This window comes from Cebus imitator, unplaced genomic scaffold, assembly GCF_001604975.1.
Source record: "Cebus imitator isolate Cc_AM_T3 unplaced genomic scaffold, Cebus_imitator-1.0 Scaffold0, whole genome shotgun sequence".
Classification (NCBI taxonomy): domain Eukaryota; kingdom Metazoa; phylum Chordata; class Mammalia; order Primates; family Cebidae; genus Cebus; species Cebus imitator.
Window position 1 is genome coordinate 7,280,408 of NW_016107315.1, and position 24,569 is coordinate 7,304,976.

At 50.7% G+C, this 24,569-nt stretch overlaps 1 protein-coding gene across 4 annotated transcripts in view; it reads left to right on the forward strand.

Moving 5' to 3' along the window:
- Positions 1 to 24,057, forward strand: part of CCDC12 (coiled-coil domain containing 12) — a 55,779-nt gene extending 31,722 nt beyond the window's left edge. For 3 of the 4 annotated variants that reach the window (XM_017520406.2, XM_037730370.1, XM_037730405.1), the window contains exons 2-7: positions 1,195 to 1,262; positions 16,367 to 16,446; positions 18,223 to 18,284; positions 18,526 to 18,560; positions 19,539 to 19,615; positions 19,712 to 24,057. In XM_017520406.2, the coding sequence (XP_017375895.1) occupies positions 1,195 to 1,262; positions 16,367 to 16,446; positions 18,223 to 18,284; positions 18,526 to 18,560; positions 19,539 to 19,615; positions 19,712 to 19,794 (405 nt within the window). In that variant the 3' untranslated portion in view covers positions 19,795 to 24,057. Of the gene's footprint in view, positions 1 to 1,194; positions 1,263 to 16,366; positions 16,447 to 18,222; positions 18,561 to 19,538; positions 19,616 to 19,711 lie in introns of all 4 variants that reach the window. The other variant, XR_001822297.2, reaches the window with a different exon arrangement.
- The last annotated feature ends 512 nt before the right edge of the window (positions 24,058 to 24,569 follow it).

A 24,569-nucleotide genomic window follows, 5' to 3' on the forward strand; every position in this document is an offset into this window, starting at 1 on the left:
GGGGTCTGGTCGATGCTTGCAGTCTCCTCATAAAGCAGATGCCACTCTTAGTAACGAAGTTGTCAATGGCATGAATAAACGTCTAGGAAAGGTAGTTTGAGCAGCTGTTTTACTTAGAATTTCTGTGCAAGCTCCAGCTCATTGTGTGTCCATCAGAGCAGACTCCCTGTAGAAGGAGCTCACAAATCTCTCTCAGAATAGTGCTCTGTGAAAGTTGAAGGCAGGGCGCTGCCATAGTGAAGTGAGCATTGTCACTTTCTGGAGGGCCGACGCTGGCATGCAGTGAGACCCCACGACAGCTCTGTCTTGGGGCCTCTCAGTCCATGCCCTGGGCCTAAGGCGTGGTCGCATGAATTGAGCATACACACACACGCCCTGTGTCAGTGTGACCACGGCAGGCTGACCTGACAGTGGCAATCACATGATAAGGGAGGACTCCAGGAAGACGTTTTCTGCTGCAGGTAAAAGCAGTATGGTAATTTCCTTCTATTGTGGCCCTCAGGGCACCTGAGGACAAGGATGACAGCTCAAGGTTGAAATGAACATGATTCTCTGGACTTAAGAGATACAGATAGTAGGAAGTTAAAAGAACCAGATTAAGAAAATTTTCATGGAAACTTCACACTAATTCCCCTTGCCTCTGTCTCCCTGAATGTAGCACAGGCCTGGGCAGTGAGTCTTGTTATAAGCCTGGTCCTAGTTCATGTTACTTCTAAAGCAAACCAAACAGGTATTTCTGGAGAGGCCTCTGGCCTGAAAAGTGTCTCAGGAGGCTGAGCTCTCATCCTGCCCTGGCTGCTGGTGCTTCTTTTCCCTGTCTTTCCAAGTTTAGCAAGTGGTTCCATCCAGACCCATGATGGTGACTGGTGGCCTGCCAGCATGGCCCCTCCACGGCACCAAGTGGCTGCATTTCTCACCACCTAAAGCCATCCAGCTCTTTCTGCTAGTGTCCTCTAAGGGCCACCATGTACCTGGGACTGGGCTGAAGTCATGGATTTTTAAATTCTTCACAGGCAGTGAGGCTCCAGTTGTGCTGTGAGATGCAGCAGGCATGTACCCTGCTTGGAGTCTGGGACACCAAGCTGGGCCATGCCAGGTGCCTGGCTTCTGAGATGTCCTGTTTATTAGCTCCCTAGGCTGTGTGGACTGGAAGTAGGTGCTTTCAGCTGAGCTGGTGGTTTTCTCCCTTTGCAGGACAAGGAAGATGGGGAGCCAAAGACCAAGCAACTTAGAGAAGAGGAGGAAGAAGGCGAGAAGCACAGGTAATGCCGTGTGCAGCTCCAGGCTCTACCCTCCACTCCAGCACTCATCAGTCTCCCAGTCCCTGGGTCCTCTCAACTCTGTTCAGTCTCTGCCCTGTTCCCTCCCCTCTTCTCCCTGCCTATGGCTGCCTTGTTCAGACCTTAAAATCTCAACTCTCTTGCCGGGTGCGGTGGCTCAAGCCTGTAATCCCAGCACTTTGGGAGGCCGAGGCAGGTGGATCACGAGATCAAGAGATCGAGACCATCCTGGTCAACACGGTGAAACCCCGTCTCTACTAAAACTACAAAAAATTAGCTGGGCATGGTGGCGCATGCCTGTGGTCCCAGCTACTCAGGGGGCTGAGGCAGGAAAATTGCCTGAACCCAGGAGGCGGAGGTTGCGGTGAGCCGAGATCGCGCCATTGCACTCCGGTCTGGGTAACAAGAGCGAAACTCCGTTCCCCCCAAAAAAAAAAAATCTCAACTCTCTCCTTCTGAGGCCTTCTCTCCCTCCTTTCCCTCATTTTCCATCTGGCTGTTACAGCCCCCAGCATTTTCTTTTTAGTCCTTACATTATGCCTTTTTACCATTCTCACACACCTTTCATGACGTGGTTCTCCATTGCTTGCTAAGTTTGTGCCCCTTCTGTACCTGGCTTGTGAAGCTCTGCGTGGCCCCTCTGGCCTCATCCATCCTCTTCTAGCTTCCCTCTAGCCAGAGCCCTCTGTGGTCAGCCCTTGCCAACCCTGGCCATTCTCTACACTGAGAGGCTGGTGGTGCTAAACGGTGAGTGGGTCTGCTGGTGCTGGGCCTGGGGCTTTTTGCTGGGCCTTAGTCCTCTTCTCTTGAAGGTCCCTGGCTAGTGATGGGAAGAGGAAGGCCAGTTAGTTCCTCCTTTGCCATGTGACCCCAACATGTGTGGCTTTATGGGTGGCTGCTGGCACAGTTTCTCCCAATCTGTGGTAACTATGTATTAGAGGCCCTTTGGTCTTCTGGTTTGTTCTTAGGTTCCTAAAGTCTAGAACTCTGGTTGGAGCCTGAGTTCCAGTTTCTAGGCTTTGATGTGTTAGCGTTTTTTTCCTCTGATCTCCCTCCTCCTCCTCCTCCCTGAGAAAGAGGGGTCACTGGTTAGCAGGTGGGTGGGTCATACAGCAGTAAGAGGCTTGAATGTTGAGCCATGTGGTTGTGAATCTCAAACGTGATGTTGAGTGATGGAAAAAGCAGGTTTCAGAATTGAGGCATGCAGGGCAGGAACACAAAATGATATATGTGTGTTACTCAGTCAAGAAGTACCGACTATTGGTTGTCTGCTCTGTGCAGGGCACCATTGTGGGCCCCTGGAAGGCAACAGCGGACAGAGGACAGCCCCTACCCTCATGGAACTGACATTTTCTGGAGGGAGACAGGCTGTTAACAAAGAAGCAGGTGTGCGATAAGGTGTCCGGTGCGCCCAAGAACGCGAAAGCAGAAGTGTAAATCCATACAGGAGGGGTGATGACTCCAATTCATGCCTGGGGAAGCAGGGAGGACACAGGATTAGGGAAAGGCTCCATGATGTGTGGTTTTTTTGTTTTTATTCTTTTTTCGAGATGGGGTCTCACTCTGTCACCAAGGCTGGAGTGCAGTGGCGCTATCTCAGCTCACTGCAACCTCCACCTCTCAGGCTCAAGCGATCTTCCCACCTCAGCCTCCCAAGAAGCTGGGACCACAGGTGCGTGCCACCATGCCCAGCTAACTTTTTGGTACCAAAACAACACAATTTGACCAGATTGCCCAGGCTAGTCTCGAACTTCTGAGCTCAGACAATCCACCCATCTCGGCTTCCCAAAGTGTTGGAATTCCAGGCGTAAGCCACTGCGCCTGGCCAATGATGTGTGATTTTGTTTTAACAAAAGAAAAAAGGAGGGGGACAAACCTGTCTTGAATATGGCAAAATGTTGCTTTTATTGACTCGTCAGGAGGTGAGTACATGTGTTACGTTATTCTCTGAACTTTTCTGTGTGCCCAAGATATATCATAATGCAAATAGCGTGGAAAAAAACAAAGGGCATGTGTAGTTCCAGGTTCCTGTCAGTGAATTCTAGATAAAAGAGACCCTGGCTCGTGAGGACCTGCTCCCTGCTAGGTCTTACAGGTCAGTTGTAGTGGAGCACAAGACCTGCTCATAGGCCTTGTCCTGAGCCCACTGAGCTGGGTAGGTGCTGGGCCCTGTTCTGTTTTCTCACCGCAGCCCAGGAACCAACCATGCTAGTCATTGAACTGGGTTCTGCTTCAGCTCATTATATTCTTCTGCTTTGCTCTCATCTGGCCTCTTCTGAGGCAACGGAGCGTGGTGGAATGGATTTGCCTCCCAATAGTTGGGAGCTTGGCTTGCGGGGCTGAACTTCTAGAGACTTTGGGCAGGTGGACTTCTAGCATCCCTTTCCTGGCAGGGCCTGCTACTTGGATCACTCCCTTGGTTGCCAGGAAACCTAGTCTTAGCAAGGACTTGTGCCTGTGTCTGTAGGCCCCAGAGAAAAACAGACTCTTCTGACTAACAGATGCAGAGCAAAGGGCTTGCTCAGGTTATTTAGGAAGGCAGATTAGAACACTGGTTGCCCTAACACAGGGCCAGACCCATGTGGACTCCACTTTAGACTGCAGGGTCCAGGGCTGGACATGATGGGCTTCCCAGGAAGAGCAGGATGCAGCAGAGGCTGTGTCCATCCAGGGAGGAGGATGTTGCCTTTTGTTTGTACCCCAGGTCTGGTAAGAGGCTCTCATGCAGGATGCTTATGGATTGGAACTGATTCCAGAGAGCCCCCTAGGCCATAGCCCCTGCCACAGCCTCCTTTGCCACTGGAGAGAAAGAGGTGACCTTCCACTCCATTGGAAGGATGACCCCTGAGGACGTTCGCCAGCGAGCATCTCTCTTCCTTGGCTGCTGGGAGGTGAGAACAGCCCACTTCAATCAGGGTCACTCTAGGTTAAGCCCAGGTGCTGGGGGGACACCGTGCCGGCACCAGTCTTTCCAGGGTGTGCTGAGAGGAGCACGGTGCCTGCTCTAGGCTGCCTTCAGCTAACACCATCCTGCTTTCAGTGGGACAAGGCCTCATGGAGAACCTGCCTTTTAAGTCTGGAATCCAGAGGTTAGGGCTTGGGCAGCAAAGGTCCAGAGGCATGACTCTGTAAAGGATGGGTGGAATAGCCTCTTGTTGGGGAGGCATGAATGGACATCACCCCAACTCTTTCTTTATACAGTGTCCCTGGGAGCCCCTTCCAGCCTGACCCCCTCACCATCTCAGGAGTGACGCCAAGGAAGTTACACAGATCTGCATCTGAGACCCAGGGCCCAATCTGGATGGGAAAGGCTGAGTTGTCTCTGATGCTCTCCTGACTCAGGCTCTGCAGGGAGATGGAATGGGTACCCTCCTCTTCCCCTTCCTCCCTGGTTTCTCCTCTTATGCCCTGACCAGGATTCCTCCCTGAGTCATTCCATCCCATACTGCCACTCAGCTCTGAACTTGAATGACTGGGTGATCCCAGTGCCTGCTGCCTGTGAGTGCCTCGGCTCCCTATGTCCCATTAGCTGGCAGAGAGCAGGGTCTGTCTTCCTCAGTTACCCTCCAGGTCACCCAGTGTCCCTTGCAGAGGCCTGGTGGTCAGTTCCATATATTGATGTAGCTAGTTCATCATGCTTAAATTTTTTTTTTTTTTTTTTAAATTTAGGGACTTAGGGAAAGAACACATGATGAAAAGATTCATGGTCCAGCAGCAGTCCCTGAAATGAAAGGACCGAGACAGATGGAGCAAGGTCAGGCTTTGGAAGTGGTTCCTGGGTTTGAGGCCAAGCCCTGCCAATTATTAATTCTCTAACCCTAGGCAAGTCACATTGCCTCAGTGAGCCTCAGTATCTTCAACCAAAGATGGAAAAAATAAAAATAAAGCTTGCTTCACTTGAACAGAGCAGATGCCATACCTGCTTCCCAGCTAGTGCTGAGGCTCTGGGCAGAAGGAAGGCACCGTGAGGCCCTCCTGAGAGAGTTAAAGACTCTGGGCATGCCTTTACATAAAGCATGTGCCAACTTTGCAAATAAGGCAACAGTTGGGGGACATGTGAGGCAGTGGATGGGAGTAGAAAGAAGCACACGTGACCTAGAAGTTTGTGATTAGGAACCACTTTGCAGAGCCTCGCTTATTTGATATATTAGATAGTCCTTTGAAATAAGCTGAGTGGCCTCATTTTGCAGATTCATTCGTCTAACCAGATAACATTGTAGGGCCAGGGTTTGTGGCTAAGTAAATGAAAATCCAGCACGATTGGCGGGAGCCATCCCACGACCTTGTCCCTCACAAGCCACCTGCCTGCCTGCCTGTGTTCCTGCCCCACTGCCCGAGGAGACCTTTTCAGAATTATTTTAGCTGTTCTAACAGTTCCTTTGCCTTTCCTTATACATTTTATAGTCAGCTTGTTAATATCTATTAAAAGAAAAAAAAGCTTGCTGAGATTTTGGTCAGAATTGCATTGAATCTACAGATTCAGATTCCTTTTTAAAATTTGTATTACTCTCCTGGGATAAATCCTGTCCCATCCCCATACAACCACATCCCCAGTGGGTGGGAGTGAGCTCCAGCAGGTCATCCAGCCTCGGCTCTGTGAGAAGAAAGGATACATTCCTACCCCTAGATGGGCCCCTGCTTCTCTGGGCTGACGCTTCCCTGGCTCTGCCAGCCTTTTTGTTGCTAACTCTGTAGAGGCTTGGATGACCCATCTCTAAGGCAGCTCCCTTCTCCCAGCCCCCTGTGTACTGCCCTGATAAGATGTGCCCTGGAAAGCCGGCCCATGGAAGAGGGCATGCAGGGGCGTTTGTGTCAGCTGCTTTTGTTTTTGTTTTTTTTTTAATTGCTCTGTCACTTCTTCCTGTTGGGAAGTTGACTGATATGTGCCATGGAGGTGTGTCTAGGGCAGGGTTTGTGGCTGATAGCCATTGCCACCCTGCCTTGTGGGATGGACTGTTGGGTTGGGGCTGACAGGTGGGAGGAGAAGGGGGGAGGCACTTAACCAGGAGCACTCGCCTTCTCCTATGCCAGAGAGTGCCTGAATAAGCAAGTCCCGAACTCCCAGCCTCCACAGCCACCACCTACCATGGCTTTGTGCGGAGGTCTGCGCATAGCTGGAGCAGTCGGTCGCCATCAGAGATAGTTGACTGAGGCTGGGTGTCACATATTACAAAAGAAATGGGGCCACTAGCCTTCCTTCTTCAGAGATGGAAGATCTGTTCCCCAGCTCAATGTGTGCATGACCTTCTCATGGAGATTTCCCACCCCTGCTAAGGCCCAGCCCTGGCCCAGTGCCCAAACCCTTGAGTCCAGCCAATGCCAGATGTCTCTGCTCTGCATGCTGGGCCCCAGTGATGGTTTCCACACACCAGGGTGGAGCACAGATCATGGTGGTTTGATCCATGACATCAGCTTGATTTGGCATATATTGCTCCACTCTAGTGGTACCAGCAGGGCAGCTCCCATCCACACCTCCCGAGTTCTTTCAGTCCCACTGAAGAGGATGTCTACATCCGGGGATATCCCAGTCGTGGGCAGTGGAGATCTCCTGCTGAAGCAGCAGGCAGGGACCTGCTACTGGCTCGTTTTTCCTGACCCTGTTTCTCGGGAATAGGCCTGGGAATGTGGGAGAATGAATCAAGAGAGAACTGGTTTAAGGAAGATGGTGAAGGCGACTCACCGTGTGCTGGCACTGGGCCCCTCCCTTCTGGGTAGGGGTGCGGTAGGAGCACAGCCCAGTCCTTTCTGTGGACCATGAGTCCTGATAACCTTGTGTGTCCCAATCTTAGCTTCCGAAGTGCCTCTTAGGAAATCTTCACCTCTCTTCTGGAACTCAGTGTGATCTGACTTTATAGGTGAAGAAACCACAGTCCAGGCAGGTGAAGTGACTTGACTAAAATTTCCTTGGCTAAAATCTCCCAGCTTTTGAAAGGGAGTGGAGCTGTCCCTGAGACCCTTCCCTGTGTGGGGAAAAAAGGAGTCTTTCTTTGTCAGGGTACAGCAGCGGCTGGCAGTTTGCCGCTCAGGGCAGCCTGATGAGGTTAAGCACCATCCACTTTCCCAGAGTGGTCTGTGGGTTAGATCGGGCCCTGGGTGGGTGAGGGGCAGTGGGCTGGCTGTACAGGCCCCATACCCCAACATCTGGGCCCAGCATGCCAATGTGGCCAACCCAGTTCTTACGGGTCTTTGGGGCTTAGCTTCTCTGCCATAAACCTTTACTCCTTTCTTCGTTTACAATTTAAATGACATTTACATAAATTAGGGATTTTTTGTTTGTAGAAAACTTAGAAACTACAGATGAAGATATATCTGTGCATATCCTGCTGTTCTGTAACCTTTTTTTCATATGCCGTGTCATGACTATCTTTTGGTAAATATACTTTAATGAAATTATCTATGGCAGCTTAATACTTCTTTGAAAGTACCATGATTCATTTTTTTTTAGTCCTGGATTTTTTTGTTTTGTTTTGTTTTTGGCATATCAGTTTTTTTCTAATTCCTTAAGTACCCACTAGCTATGGGTTTTTGGGTTGGATGGTTCAAGGTTCAACTTGTCAATGTAGAGCACCGTGGTTAGGTTCTGCAGCGTCCAGGATGAGAGCGGCTGCAGACCACATGGGCAGACGTGATGGCAGCTCCGGCAGGGCAGCGGCCTCATTTAACTAACACTTGGACCTGCTCATTGCCTGGAGCAGCTGTTGGCTGTTTATAAGCCATCCCTCAGGGGCCTTTGGGCAGGCCTTGGTGCCCACACATAGCCATAGCTGTTGATCTGTCTTGGTGGGGGTGCCCATGCAGATCTCATCCCCAGCCAGCTCTGGCTCCTCTGGCCTCATTGTTTTTAAGGCAAGGGCTTGACTATACTACTTCTGAAGCTCTTTCTGCCTCTAAGACTTGTAGCCCATTGTAATTTTTAGGGCTGAGGAAGGCTTCTCCAGGCAATTGGGAGAGCTGAGAGGCTGGGCTCCTGTTGAGGGAGGGAGTTTGCAAGATGATGCCGTAGGCTAAACTCCACCATGGGGTGGGCTGCAGGAGTTTTTCCGTTGAGGAATGCTGAGTGCCCAGAGCCCTGGCAGAGCCATCTGCAGCCTGGCCAGACCCCAGTCACTGCATCAAATAGCTTTACTCCTCTGTGGTGATTGCTGGTCCCCGAGGAGCCAGATGCAGGAAGCTGGTGTGGGGTCCACCCCAAGCCAGAGACCAGGGTTTGGATTCTGCCTCTGGCTCCTCCTTCAACTCAGGCACCTTGGAGAATCTTTCTGGACTGTTTTCCACATTGAGAAAATGTCAGTGACAACCTCTCTGTGGAAGAGAGGTGGCCTCTGAGAGGCCATGTGTGGAGGCTGCCTCTGCTGGGGAGGACACGTTATCCCATGCTTTATGGTTTGCAGTTTCAGGTGGGGGCACAAAGGAGCTCCCACCCCTTTTTCCGAAACCCTCCGAGGACATGTTTGCCAGGGCTTGCTTGGAGGCCTGTCCACCCCCTGGGGCTGTGATGTGGCCCTGTCCTGCCTGTGGTCACTTCTTGTGTTATGTGCTCCAGTAGACCTTGTCCTCTGTGTGGCTAGAAGGGCAGGAGGCCTGGGGTGGGCTGGATAAGAGAGGAGAAGAGAGCTTTTATCACCCTACACTGTGCCCGATTTTCAGGGTGGGGCCACAGTTGCCTTGCTGGGTGACAGCTGAAGGACAGTCCTCTCCAAACAAAAACATCCCTCCATAGCTTGTCTGTTTTCAGTATCTGCCTTCTCTCCTGATCTGTACCTTACCTGTACTAAATTGTTCTTTGCCCTCACAGTGTGGTGGTACTTTAGGCCACTGTAGGGCACTCTGCCAGAAGAGAGCCCAGAGGTGCCATAGCTATTATGAATCCTGCTGCCAGGATCGTGTGTATGTAGAATGCTTTGTTTTGCTTCCCCCTGTTCTGATACTATTTCTATGGAATAATTTCCCCAGAGCAGGGTTACTGGGTCAAGGGGTTTAAACATTTTAATGGCTCTTGAGAGAAAGACCAGATCAGCCTCTAGAGCAGTTGTGTACATCATTTGAGGTAGTTGCCTCTCCCCTCATTTGCATGCTTCTCTCGGGTTTGGCCTCTGGCAGCAGCGAGCGAAGTCTTGTTATTTATGTTGGGGACAAGGGGTCGGTCTCTATGTGCAGAGCCTAAAGCAAACAGAGGGTTATTAGGGGCATGTTTGAGTGTTGTGTGTTTTCCTGGCAGAGCTCCAGTGTCTCTGTACTCTGAATATTAAAAATAAAAGTGTTCTTTGATCAAAGTTGCCTGTCTCTCTGGCCAGTGCTGGCCTCTGCAGGGCCTGCAGACCCATCCTGGGCATGGTCTTCCCTGTGGTCTGTTACTAGGAGGAATGCCTCACGGCAGCTCTCTCTCTGGCACCTAAGGGGGCCTGTGTGGGCAGGAGGGACGGGGGTGGCCAGGTGGAGGACCTTGTCAGGGAACAGGCCATGTGGGACTGCCCGGTTCTTGTCCTGTCTCTGCCTCCCTCCAGGGGCCCAGGGTAGGGGGTGAATATGGAGTGGCCTCAAGATATAAGGGATGAGAAGAGAGGCTAGTGCCCCAAAGGGTAAGCTTGGTAGCATGAGTGAGTGAAGTGGACCAGGGGCCGTGAAACCCCCATGAGCAGTGCAGACTTTCTCTGAGGTCAGTTTGCCAGTGATGGGGTTGGATCAGATTCATAATCTCAAAGCTTCCTTTCATTTCGCCATTCTAGAACTCTACTCTGGTTCTATACTTAGCAGAGAACATCATCTTTCTCCACCTGCTTCCACTCAGTGGCACGTATGGAAGGTGTGAAAAAGCACCCTAGGGGTGATTTCCCCTGAACCTCCCTGGCCAGCCCATGTTGGAGGCTCCTGCAGCTGGCCTGGAGCAGAGTAAAGGAAATAGAAAAGGTTGGCTACCCATTTTAGGAGGAGACAGAAGGAAACTCAATAGAATGCAAACTTGGCGTTGCCCCGTTGCTTTGCCACAAAGAAGTTGCTTAGGGGTTGGCTGCCCCAGCCCAGCCACATTTCCTGCCCTCTCTATCTGCTGGGCACTTCTTTGCTTCCAAATGTCTTCCCAAGTCATTGAAAGGCTCAGAGACCCCCAGGCCACCCATAAAGCTCTTTCCTGAGTGCCTTCTGAATTCCTTTTTTCAGCTTGGGGCAAATGTGTGCTGAGCCCCTCCTGGAGCTGCCTGGTACCTTTAGGGCAGGTTGTGAAGGACAGATATGCAGCTGTCACCGGACCACATGCATGGAGTGGGGCTGCTGCAGAGAGGGTAGAGAGGCAAGTGGGGCAAAGAGGGTGCAGGAGAAGGGCGGTCACTGTGCCTCAGGGTGAGTAGGGACACTGGGAGGGGCCCACTGGGCCACCTCCTTGAGCTGGCTCTTGAAGCATGATGGACAGGGAAGTGTGTAACTGACAGGGCTGGTCCCTGGAGTGGCCCCAGGGACATTTGCTGGGTGTGCAGGCTGTGGTTCAGGACCATGTGAAGAAGCTTAGACTCGTCTTGGGGACACTAGGGGCCCTGAGTCAGAGGGGGTGCCAGTGGAAGCACTGAGGTGGCTGCTGTGTCTGCTCCTGTGGAGGTATAGCAAAGCTCTACCCAGACACTGGCTGCCGGTATAGGGTGGATTGTGACTGGCCTAGGGCATTTGGTGCAAAGGTTAGTGTCTTAGAAGCCATTGGGCTTTCTGGGCTGCCGTCTTTCCATAGGCTGGAGCAGAAAGCCCCGAAAGCATGGCCTGGTCTCTGCTTCCCTTTGGTCTCTGCTTTCCCTGGCCCTAAACCACAGAAGCTGGATACCACCAGAGCTGAGGTTCTGGTGCTGCCTGACTCGGAACCCTGCCACAGTCCTCTGCTGCCTTCCGGTGCCTCTGCCTGTTTCTTCTTTAGGTTTCCTTTTGACTACTTGGTTGGTTGTTTCTGTGTAGAAAGAATACTGATTAGAAATTCTGGAAACTACAGAAAATCAAAGCAAGTAAAAATTACTTAGAGCTGGGTGTGGTGGCTCACACCTGTAGTCCCAGCTATTCAGGAGGCTGAGACGGGATGATTGCTTGAGCCCAGGAGATTGAGTCCAGCCTGAGCAACATAGTGAAACCCCATCTCTCTCTCTGTTGTTGTTGTTTTTTTGTTTTGTTTTGTTTTTTGAGATGAAGTGTTGCTCTTCTCGCCCAGGCTGGAGTGCAATGGCATGATCTCAGCTCACTGCAACCTTCACCTCCCTGGTTCAAGTGATTCTTCTGCCTCAGCCTCCCAAGTAGCTGGGATTACAGGCACCCGCCACCACACCCGGCTAATTTTTTGTATTTTTAGTAGAGATGGGGTTTCACCATATTGGTTGGCCAGGCTGGTCACAATCTCCTGACTTCAGGTGATCCACTTGCTTCAGCCTCCCACAGTGCTGGGATTACAGGCGTGAGCCACTGTGCCCGGCTGAGACCCCATCTCTTATAAGAGAAGTCACTCCTAGAGATAACCACTGTCAGCATTTTTGTTTTTCTTTCTTTTCTTCTAGCTAGAGCTAGTACCTTCTCCCCTTAGCAACCTCCTCATGCTTAAATTGGGGTGGCAGAACCAGTGTTTGGCTCCAGTGGTCCTCAGAAAGGTGGCTTCCAGATGCCAGGGACTGCTGGTGAGTGCAGGCAGCTTCAGCATTTCCTGGCCAGCTGACAAGATCAGGTGTCAGCCTGCCCTGCTGGTCTGGCTGGTACTGTGTTGTTACACCCTGCCCAGTCTCCAAGAGCTGTGGCGGCCCTGGACGCTGTAAGGCTATGGGAGCCCCTAGAATGGCGGCCTGGGCCTGCTTTGTGTATGAGCCTGTTGTCTGACTATTTGCTTCTTGACTTTCCTTTCTAATCTCTATTCTTGTCCGCTTTTGGATTTTTTTATTTTTAATCATTGCACTTTCTTCCTTTGTTAACTTGTTAATTGTATACTCTCTTCCCTTTCTTTTAGTAATTTCCATAGTGGAAACAACATACATCCTTAACTTATCAAGGTCTAATAGAAAATAGTAGCGATTTTACCATTTCCTATACAGTGCTAGGACCTTAAAACACTTTAAGGCTGTTTGCCACTCTTTCTGCCTTTTGTACTATTGTTGCTGCATTTTAAATCCTCTAAATCATTATTACTATTTTATACAGTCAATATTCACTTAAATTTACCCGTGTATTTACCCCTTTCCCCCCTGCTTTTTTTTTTTTGAGACGGGGTCTTGCTCTGTCACCCCGGCTGGAGTGTAGTAGTGTGATCATAGCCCTCTGCAGCCTGGCTCCAGCAATCCTCCCGCCTTAGCCTCCCAAGCTGGGATTATAGGTGCAAGCCACTGTCTTTACCCTTTCTGAGGCATTTTATTTTTCCCTGCAATTCCATATTTCTGTCTGAAATCATTTTCCTCCAGCCTAAAGCATTCCTTTTAGTATTTCTTGAATAACAGATCCACTGATGTCTAATTCTCCTAACTTCTCTTTGTCTGGAAAAGTCTTTCTCATGAAGGCTTCTTAACTAGATTTAGAATTTATTTTGTCCACACTTACGTGACATTTATTTTGTCTGCCCTTCTGAGATACCATTTCATTGTCTTACAGTTTCCATAGTTTCAGTTACAAGTCAGCGGTCAGCTTTAGTTTCTGCCCTTAACGTACATTTTTTTTCCCCTATTCAGGCCCATGAAATTGTATGAGGTTGGTGCAAAAGTAATTGTGGCTTCTGCCACTATGTTTAATGACAAAAACCGCAGTTATTTTTGTACCAACCTAATAAGAAGCTCCGCTCACTCTCACCTTTTCAGCTGTTGCATGTAAATAGACACTTTCAGGAGAAAGAGGGGCGTGATGTCAGGCTCACTTTGTTGTACTTCCCTCATCTCCATGATTGCGGCCCCTGGAATCCTTGTTGTCTTGTTGTTTCTTCAAGGACAATTTAAAAAAATTATATATATAAATATATAATTATATATATACTGTGTGTGTGTGTGTGTGTATTTTTTTTTTTTTTTTTAGACAGCCTGCAGCTTAGGATGGAGTGCAGTGGTGCGATCTTGGCTCACTGCAACCTTTGCCTTTCAGGTTCAAGCAATTCTCCTGCCTTAGCCTCCCAAATAACTGAGATTACAGGTGTGTGCCACCACATCCTGCTAATTTTTGTAATTTTAGTAGAGACAGGGTTTTGCCATGTTGGCCAGGCCTGGCTCAAACTCCTGACCTGAAGTGATCCACCTGCCTTAGCCTCTCAAAGTGCTGGACTTAACAGGCATGAGCCTCTGGGCCCAGCTGAAATAGATTTTTAAAAATATGTTTGCTGTCAGGTTTGTTAAGCTGCCCATGATTTAACCTCTCTTTTTTTTTTTTTTTTTTTGAGACGGAGTTTTGCTCTTGTTACCCAGGCTGGAGTGCAATGGCGCGATCTCGGCTCACTGCAACCTCTGCCTCCTGGGTTCAGGCAATTCTCCTGCCTCAGCCTCCTGAGTAGCTGGGATTACAGGCACGCGCCACCATGCCCAGCTAATTTTTCATATTTTTAGTAGAGACGGGGTTTCACCATGTTTACCAGGATGGCCTTGATCTCCTGACCTCGTGATCCACCCGCCTTGGCCTCCCAAAGTGCTGGGATTACAGGCTTGAGCCACCGCGCCCGGCCTTTAACCTCCCTTTATAAGGGAGGTTAAATCTTGGGCCTGTGTTGGAAAGGCCAGGTCCCCAAGCCGAACCCCGTGCTCCTTTTCCTCTCCCAGAGACTCCTGCCCTTTGGTAGTGGTAGAATTTCAGGGGTGGGCAGTTAAAAGGGCATTAGGGAGGGAAAGTCACTTAGCTCTCCAAGCTAAGGGCACTGGAGGTCAGAGAGACTGCACCATTTTCACGCGATCACACAACAGTGGCTGCACATCAGATTAGCTCTCCAAGAATGAGTCTGGGGAGGGTGTGATGGGGCTGGATGCACCCAGCACAGCCTTGGTGTTTCTAAATGTGGAAGCTGAGGCACAGAATGGGACCTTCCCATAGTGTTTGGGACCTCGGTGTTCTTGGCTGCTTGGCCAGTGCTCTGGGGTGGCAGGGCACAGTGGGTGCAAGGCTCTGATCCCGCCTCTTGCTTCTGGCTTCGTACTCTTGTCAGCCTTCTGAAGCCTTGGGCAGCGGGTGGGGCTGGAGGCATGGGTGCCTGTTGCTGCTGTGAGCTCTGGGTACAGTTCCCTCTGGCCTCTCCTCTCTCCTGCTGATTTCTCACAGAACTTTGGAGACGGTTTCTGAAAGTGACAGTTCTTTTTCTTACTAATCCTTGCAGTTTTCTTCCCACACCCAGTTTCTCTTCCTCATTTCTCCCCACCCTGTTGTGAACGAAAGCCTTTGCACCCAGTCATGCCCTACTTTGCCTCCCTGTACCTCCGTGACCTGACATGTACCCCCAGCCCAAGGCAAGCGTTCAAGGATGGGGGACAGGGTGGGGTGTCTCTGCTCCTTAGAGGAAGCAGGCTCTGGGAATGCAGGTGGGCTTCCTCGACACGGATGATGCTGGTACTGCCCCACCCCGCCATCCCCTAGTGGTTCAGCCCAGCCCAAAGGCTTCAGGCCCGGGGCCCTGGCAGGAGGGAAGGAGATGGTAAGTGAGCTTGGGGCAGGAAGCAGGTGGAGCTCTTGAATAGGAGAATGAATGGCATTTGAAAACCCCTAAGTCCAAAGCACCACCGCTAGCTAGCTGTGTGGCTGCAGACACCCACTGCCTTGCCTCTGGGAAAGCTTGCTTTCACAGGGCCTTAGGAAGTCAGCAGCACTTTTACCTGGTCCAGATAGAGGGCTTGGGAGATGGAGACTGTGGGAGGCCTGCTGGGAAGTTGTTTCCTGCCTTAGAGGCCTAGGACTCTACTGAGGGACCAGCGGTCAAGAACTGAAAGAGGTACTGAGGAAGGAGGACCCGCGGCCTAGTCTCACCTGGCCAGCATCTGAGGGGCTACTCCTGTATCCCCCAGGGTTAGAGGTCTGTCCCACTGCCTCTGCCTTGCCTTTCTTAGACCCAGCAGCTCCCAGGACCTCTCGCCCTGCAGAGTTGCCAGGGACACCTCCTCCTGGGAGCCTGCTTCTGTGTGTAGGGGGCTGGGATTTGATGAGCCCCTGACCCCAGTGAGTTCTTGGCTCGGCCACCCCTGCCTGAAAAGACCGAGGCGGGAAGAAAATAAAAACACGGTAACTAGCCGCAGCTGCCGCTGGGCAATTCTGGCCCCTGTGGCTCCTCTCTCTTCACAGAGGCCTTGGGGGCTGTGCAGTTCTCAGTGCTGTCCAGGTGGACTGTGGCCTTCCCAGCCTTGCACATGGCCATGCCTGTTTTCACAGCCCTCACGGGCCACTCCCAGCAGTCCTCTCATGTGCTTTGTGCCTTGACCCTGTCCACATCCTCTGCAGGCCCAGGTGCTACCTCCTCCTGGAGTCCTTCCCCTTCACATTCCCACGGCTCACCCCTCTGGAGCTCCCCAGCACTTGCTTGCCTGTCCACACGTCACTCTTCCTCACTCACTGCCACGTGCCCCTGGCGCAGCACACCCAGATGCTTTTCTTTAAGCAGTTGAGATGTACTTGGTGGCATGAGCCCCAGGGCAGGAAGGCTCTGAAGAGGACCAGACTTGGGGAACTCGTGGGTGGCCACTGGCCTTCTCTTTTAGGAATCACTCAGCCCAGGAGCTTTAGCCCTGGCTGGGAGTCATACCTTGCCTTGAGCTCAGATGTGTAGCCACTGCTGTGATCTTATGAAAAGGGTGCGGTCTCTCTGACCTCCAGTCCCCTTAGCTGTCAAATGAGAGACACCCTGTGGATGCTCCCTAGGCCTCCTTGGCCCAGCTCTGAAAGAGAACCATACTCCAACAGAGTAGACGGGACCTCTGAAGGGTAGCCATTCCTGCCAAGTGGCAGGGGACGGTGCCAAGGGGCCTGCCTGATGATACTCCGTTCTGTGCATTTCCTCCTCACCAGGCCATCTCCGGAGAGCGCAGAGGAAAGTCGGGAAGTCACAGGCTATGCAAGTTGTATGAGTGAAAGAATGAGACCATGTCACATACTGACTTCGTCTTTGCTTGTTCTCTCTGTCCTTGCAGGGAACTTAGACTGCGGAACTATGTCCCGGAGGATGAGGACCTGAAGAAGAGGAGGGTGCCCCAGGCCAAACCGGTTGCAGGTAATCGGGCTGCCTCCCTCCACCTCGGCTCCCTGGCACTGTCAGCTGCCCTCCGCCTCGGCAGGCTTTGCTCTCTCTTATTAGAGAATAACCAGCAGTACCAGGACAGGAGTTGGGCCTGCAGGCAGGACCCTTTGTCACCATCTCATGGCAGATGCACACATAGTTGGCCTTTGGTGGCAGCAGAGGCTGTCTGGGCACTGAGGAGGCCTCTTACGCCTTCTCCGTCCTGCTCGCACCCTGAGGCCGAGGCCTTCCAGGGATCTGAGTGGGGTCTGAAGGAAGCCACATCCTCTCACAGGACTCCTGGGCTGAGAAGTAGATGTGGTCATGGGGCCTTTGAGCAGCAGGGCAGGGTGATGGGTCCTGTGGTCCCTGGGTGGATCAGAGACAGGGGCCAATCATTCAGCCATGCATAGCAGTGGACAGGCAATGTGGAGCATTGAGGCAGGGGAGAGGGCCTGGGGTTTGCCTAGTCTCTTGCCATGGCATAGGAGCAGCGTAGCCACCAGGAACTCTGGGTGTCCACACATGCCAGGAAGCTTCTTAGTCTTGCGGATCCCTGGGCCCTTGCCCAGAGGCTACCCATTTTAATTCTTTACATTAGTGGGGTTTTTTTGTTTGTTTGTTTTGTTTTTGAGACGGAGTCTCGCTCTGTCACCTAGGCTGGAGTTCAGTGGCATAATCTCAGCTCACTGTAACCTCAGCCTCCTGAGAAGCTGATATTATGGGTGCGCACCACCACGCCTGGCTAATTTTTGTGTTTTTAGTAGAGACAGGGTTTCACTGTGTGGCCAGGCTGGTCTCAAACTCCTGATCTCAAGTGATCCACCCACCTTGGCCTCCTGAATTATTGTGATTCCAGGTGTGAGCCACTGTGCCTGGCCTTGTTATCGACTTTCTTTTAACTGGACAAGTAATGAGTGAATAAATACATTTATGTTGGTAAAAAGTAAAGTGTTGTCTGTTCAGCCACATTCTAGTCTCCGTCCCCACCTCTGTCATCCATGACATCCAGACACTTCCCTGTGATTTGCTTTGTGTTTTGGGCCCCACCTGCTAGGGTAATGGTGCAGTGGGGGACAGAGGCAGGACAGAGGAGGGTGGGGAACTGGCCCCGCGCCTCAGGTCAGGGGCAAGCCCTCAGTTCTCATCTGTGTCTGGAGGGAGGTGATGCAGAGCAGGAAGGGCACTCATGGGCCCACTGGGTGCCAGGGGCTGGAGGAAGCCCACAGAGCCTGGAGTTGTTAGTGCTTCTGCATTTGTCCCCAAGGGGCAGGACCCTCCTGGTCAGACCTCTCAGAGGCCCACTGTGCTGGCAGCAGCTTGGAGGAGCTGGGAGGTGCCTATGCCCTGGTCTTAGGAGCACACACCTGAGGTGGGATGGAGGAAAAGCCCCCTGTGGCTCTGGCTAGGCCGGGACCCAGAGGACATCCTCAGAGCCCAGGAGCCCTGGGATGATGTGAGAAGCTGGGCCTCACTTTGTATGTATCCAGGCAGCGCTTGTCAGCGTCCATGCTTCCTGACTGACTGTGGGTGGCTGCCTCCCGCTGTCCCATTCTCGGCCATGGGGATTGCCGTCATCTTGGGAAACCCAGGCCCCTTCTCCAGAGCTGCCTTTGCAGGGTCTTCACCTCTGGCTGGTTGGGGGCCATGGAGAGGTGGGAGCAAGGAAGCCTGGGGTCCCATCTCTCCTCGGGGGCCACAGCAGGCAGTGTCCCTGCAGAGTGGCAGCGCCTTTCTCACAGGCCTCCTCTGTTGTCTTGCACCCTCTAGTGGAAGAGAAGGTGAAGGAGCAGCTGGAGGCCGCCAAGCCCGAGCCTGTCATCGAGGAGGTGGTGAGTGCCCGGGCTGCCCTGGCCTCCTTGCTGCTTCTGTGTGTCCTGTTTCTCTTCCCCACCTGCTCTCCCTCTGCCCGCTTCCTTCTTGTCACTTCTTTATTCCCTTGCCACCTGCCTCTTTGTCCTTGTCCCTCTCCTTCCTCCTCCTCTTTCTCCCATTTCTCTCCCTCTCTAGCCTGCCCTCCTCCTTCCCCTGGGGCAGCCTCTCCATCCTGATGTGTGTCTCCTCCCTCTTCAGGATCTGGCCAACCTCGCTCCTCGGAAGCCTGACTGGTGAGTATTGCCTGTGCGGGACTGGTACAGGCCGACTTGGGGGCTCTTGGTGCCAGTGTGGGCCTGGGGCTTGGCTCTTTCCATCCACACGGTGTGGAGACTGGCAGTACTGACATAGAGTTACATGAGATGGCTACTGTTGGAAACCAGTGCTGAGGAGGACATACGTGGCGGGATGGGAGGGGAGTGATGGAGAGGGGCTCAGGCACAGGAAGCAGCAGGCTCCTCACGAAGGCCCTTCTGAGAGGCTGAGAACCATCTGCTCCAGAGCGCCTATCTGAGCAAGGCCAACCGCTGTCCTTGGGGGCCCGGGGTGGAAGGAAGGGCAGACACAGTTTTCTCTTCCTGTTCTACAACCGCAGCATGTTCCCTCTGGCTCTGGTTCCCTCCTCTCTGAAACAGAGGTCGTCATCCTTCTTGCTACTCTGGGACAGTATAGGAGAGGGTGCTGTGGCGGTAGGGCTGTATCCCTCTCACCTGATTCTGGGTCGAGTCACCAGCTGAGGTTGTTTTAATTTAATGAAACAAAGCATATGTCCTGGGAAATGCAGAGCCAGAGAGAACGGACTGACTGCTTGTGCACTTCTGGATACCCACAGTTGAGGTGCTGGGCCTGTGGCTGGAGGAGGAGCAGGGCCCACAGTGGGCCAGAGCAAGTCACCCCCGATAGTGACCAGAGGACCAGACCAAGAGAGGGTCCTTGAGAAACCATCCATCTTTGCATGCCTTGTTTCAGCCCCTTGTGTTGGGTGGGTCTGTGGTGCTAGTCCCCCTGCCTCAGTGGGACAGGGAAGGATGGTTGGGGCTAGGTTTCGGAGGGTATAGAGGAGGAATGTCCTGGCCTCTTCCCCAGGGCAGCCCCCTCAAGCAACCAAGCATGACTCCTAATGCCAGAGGGCCGCAAGAGGAGAGGAGGGGGCCCAAGACCACACCAGGCCAGGCTTCAGCCGTCTGCTTCTCTTTGCCTCCCTGCTCCAGGGACCTCAAGAGAGATGTGGCCAAGAAGCTGGAGAAACTAAAAAAGAGGACTCAGAGGGCCATCGCCGAGCTGATCCGTAAGTGCAGGGCCTGGCAAGGTGGGGTCCTGCCCTCTGGGTGGTGGCCCAAGCACAGGGCCCCTCCCCACCACTTCTGTCTGCCATCCATCCCAGGTGAAAGACTGAAAGGTCAGGAAGACAGCCTAGCCTCTGCAGTGGACGCTGCCACCGAACAGAAGGCCTGTGACTCCGATTGAGGCATGCCCTGCCCTGCTACGTGCCTGTCAGGCCTGTCCTGCAGGGGGTGTTCTTGGGCAGGGATTGGGGCGAGGCTTGCCATCGCCTCCAGTTTGGCTTCTGAGCAGAGACTCCCTTCCTGTCAAGTCTGAAACCCCCCCATGGGCGAGGTCAGCTCCTTGTCTCCTGAGTGGCCCCTGCCATTCTAAACGGAGGCAGAACAGCAGCAACTCTGGGTGTGCCTGTGTCTGTACATATGTATGTATATATGTCTGTATATATGTATGTATGTTGAACTTGGAAAAAAAAAATCTCTGGAAATAGACAAGAAAACCCCTGTGTGTGGCAGAAATCTGTCATGTATTTCCTCAGTCTGGGGGTACTGTGGATTTGGGCTCCACGACAGGGTGACTGCAGAGGTGGTACTTAGTATGAATAACCCCTGTGTTGGGCTGGGCATGTTAAGGCTGGAGGGGTGGGGAATGCTCAGCACTGCCTTCTGTGTCCAAGTCCTGGCCCAGTCCATGGTCATTGCGGTCATCTCAAGATCCTTGGGTGATAGAGACAGGGTCTGAGAGAGTTCTTTTAAGACCTCCCCCAGGCCTAGGCCATGTAGTAGTCTGTGGAGTAGCTGGAGAGACTCCCACCCTGGTTCTCTGGGGTCTTCTCACAGTGTGAGAGAGAGTGGACCTTGGCAAACCCCAACTCAGGGCAACTCTAGATTTGAGGCTGCTGGCACTGTGTTCCCCACTCTGCCCAGCCCCAGGCAGCCCCTCTCCCTGCTCCACCAGTCAGAGCTAGACTACGGCCCTCTTGGGACAGAGCCCTTGCATGGGAGGGATGGCCCATTCTGCTAGAGATGGGGATATTGTAGGCTGGGTTTCAGGTGTGGTCATGGACTTTAGATCCCCAAGGTTCTGGCTTTAGGACATGAGCCTCTTCTGTGGAGCAGACTCTCCAGGGTAACTGGCTGGCTGCATCATCTCTGACTGCAGGACTTGTGGCCAACTAGACTTGCATCTCCTCCAGGACGGTTAAACCCTTGAGTTTCCTTTGGGATTTCCCCTTGAGCCTCCTGCCTCTGCCCTAAGCCATTCAGTGTGTTCTTCCTCTCCTATTCCAGAAACACAATGGCCCGTTTCTGGCAGACAGTGCCAAGCACTCTGGTCACAGAGGCAGAGTGGGTTTGTGCACACAGAGACAAGCACACTCACACAACCAGTGAAAAACCCTTTAAGTTAAAATTAGCAACTATTCTTGGAAGGTAATTCCTGTGTGGAAAAGGAACAGAAACTTCTAGCTGTGGGTGAGGGCTAAAGTGGTAGGTGGCCAGCTTCTGCACTGAGTAGTAAGACAAGACCAAGACTCTGACTCCCACATGGGGCAGAAGCCTTTCCAGTATTTCCTAGGTCCAGGGGTACATGCAGGACTGGAGCCAGGCTCCCTCTATCCAGTTGGTAAAACTGAAGCCAGACTTCTTTTCCTGTGAAAAAAGGGGTGAAAACACTCCCTGCATCTCCTGGAATTGCGATTGGAAACAGGATGCTTGTCTGCAGCGGTGGAAGGACTTGGATACCCAGTGACTGGCAACTAGGCTGCCACTGAGCACCAGCTCTGGGACTAGAGTAGGGTTATCCAACAGTACCACAGTCCTGAGAGCTAACGAAACGTGTGCTTCTGATTTTATGACCCTGGATGTTGTCCTGTAAGGAAAAACAGAAAGTACCATGCATCATGAACACTCAAACAAAAATTACAAAATACATGAGAAAATCCATGTCTTAAAGAATGACCAGTAACCCAAGTGGGAGGATTTATACCCAAGGAAACTGAAGTAGTAACAGCCTAAAAGGCTTTAAAAATGAGCATTTGTTTTTGCATCAGAGAGATAAAAGAGGGTCTGGTACCCTTAAGAACAAAGGTTAGACATAAGAAAGAACCGATTAGAAATCTTGGAAAGAAAGAATATAGCTCTTAAAACAAGAAACTTCCTAGAGAGCTAAGTATTAACTTAAAGTCCAAGAAAGGGTTAGTAAATGGGAAGTTAAAGCTGAGACGGTCACATAGAAGGTGGCAGTGACAGATAAAGAAGGCAAGATGGAAGGTGGCTTGAGAACCTTGCCATGCTGATACATGTTCTGTAGATGACAGGAGTTCCAAGAAAAGGAAACCAGAGAAAGAAGTTATTTGAAGAAAGATTGGCCAACCACTTCTTTTTTTTTCTTAAGCAATAAGATACTTTGAAAGAGACCACATTCCTATGACTTGAATTACTGTATATTGTTATAATTGTTTTCTCAGTTACTGTTAACTTGTTACTATGCCTAATTTATAAATTAAATTTTATCATAGGTATTTATGTGTAAGAGAAAACAGTATATATAAGGTTCAGTACTCGACACCATTTCAGGCATCCACTGGGGGTCTTGGCACATGCCCCCCATGGATAAGGAATGACTATATAGCACTATAATGTATTATGGCAATTAAAATCCTTGTATCTGTGAATTAGACAAAGGTGAAGAAACAATTAGTGAATGGGAAACTAGATCTGAAGTTTTCCAAAATGCAGCCCAGCAAGATAAACAGATCAGTAATGTAAAGCAAGAGATTGAGAGACGTGGAGAATAGAATGAAAAGATCCAACATAAAGTGATGGAGTTCCAGGAGGAAAAAAAAAAGTGAAAATGAGGCAGAGGCAATGTTTAACAACAGTGGCTGAGAACGTCCAGAACTTTTGAAAATCACCAATTCACAGATTCAGGAAGACCAGCAAGTCTCAAGCAGATTGATAGGAAAAAATATAAATCCAAATGTTCTGTTTCTTCATCTGGGTGATGATTAGGTATTTTTACTTTATGAATATTCATTGAGCTGTATACATATGTTTTATGCACTTTTCGTATGTTTATTCTAACTCAGCAAATTTACTTTAAAAACCACACTTTTTATTAATCATCAATTGCTACACATAAATTACCCAAAACTCAGGGGCTTAAAGTAATAAACACTTACTACCTCAGTTTTTGTAGGCCAGGAATCAGGAGTGGCTTAGTTGGGTAGGTCTAGTGTGGGGTCAGTTGTGAAGCTGCACTCATCTGAAGGCTGGACTGGGACTGGAGGATCTGTTTGCAAGATGACTTGTGGGGCTATTGAATGGAAGCCCCTGTGCCTTGCCACATGGACTTCTTCACTGGCCCGAGTGTTCTCAAGACGTGGCTGGTGGCTTTCCCAGAGTGGCAATCCAAAAGACAAAGCAGGAAGGAGTGTTGGGCTTCAGATCTTATGATCTGGTCTTAGAAGTGATATTCTGCCACATTCTATTTGTTAGAAGCAAGTCACTACACCCAGCCCACACTTAAAGGAGAAGAATTAGGTTCCACTTCCTGAAGGGGGGACCGTCTAAGAATTTGGGGACTTCTTTTAAAACTACCACATACGTAATCACATTGTGGTAACATTAAAGAGCACAAAGACCAAGAAAATATCTTAAAATTGGAGAGAAAAGACATATTACCTTTCAAGGAACAACACAGCAGCAGATGTCTCAGCTATAACCAATGTTAACAGGAATGAGAGAAAATTGTCATCCTAGAATTGCATACTCACTAACGATGAGACGTGGTTTTTGTTTTTTATAGAGATGGGGTCTCACTATGTTGCCCAGGGTGATGTTGAACTCCTGAGCTCAAGTGATCTGCCCACCTCGGCCTCTCAAAGTGCTGGGATTACAGGCATGAGCCACTGCGCCAGACCTAAGATGTTTTTTAGACCCACAAGGTCAGAGATTCTGTCACCAGCAGACTCTCACTAAACAAAAATCTATTTTGGGGTAATGAAAATGTTCTAAAAGTGATTGTGGTTGCACAAGTCTGTGAATATGCTGAATATGCCAAGGGCCATTGAATTGTACCCTTTAGTGGGCGAACTGTATACATATAAAGCTGTTTTAAAAAATAAACATTCTTCTTTGAAAAAAAATCATAAAGGGTATTTTCAGACTGAGGGGTCACAATCCCAGTTGGAAAGTATAAATGTAAATAAGCACTGACCTTATAAAACAAAACTGTGTTGTGAGGTAAAGCAAGGGCTATTTAGAATACATAACAGTGGTATATAAGTTCAAAGGTAGGAGGTGGTTAGGGTTACAGTCCTTGAAGAAGCTCACTCAGGAAGAGGGGTAAGACTGGGAAACAGGCCGGCTGACATTTCCACATTTCAGGGTAGCCTGAAAAGAGTAGAAACAGAGCGTACTACTTTTAGAGGAGATAAGAAAAAAAAAACAGAAAGAGAAAAAAGTAACGATCCAAAGGAAAGCAGAGGGAAAAGGTAGATTGAGTAGTTGAATCCAAATATGTCAGTAATGGCAAGGTATTAGACTGCTTTTCTTTCTTTCTTTTTTTTTTTCTTTCAACTCAGTTTGCTGGGTTTTTAAAAAACCTAAAGCCAACTGGGTGCAGTGGCTCATGCCTGTAATCCCAGCACTTAGGGAGGGTGAGTTTGCTTGAGTCTCAGGCAGATTGCTTGAGTTCAGGAGTTCAAGACCAGCCTGGGCAACATGGTGAAACCCCATCTTCTACAAAAAAACAAATTAGGTGCGGTGGTGCGTGTCTGTAGTCCCAGCTACTTGGGAGGCTAAGGTGGGAAATGGGCCTGGGAGGTGGAGGTTGCAGTGAGCTTTGCTCACACCACTGTGCTCCAGCATGGGCAACAGTGAGACCCCGCCTCAGAAGCCAATAGAAAGATTGGTGGGGTTAGAAAAGCTCTGTCAAGCACAGGATCAGCCAAAGAACGT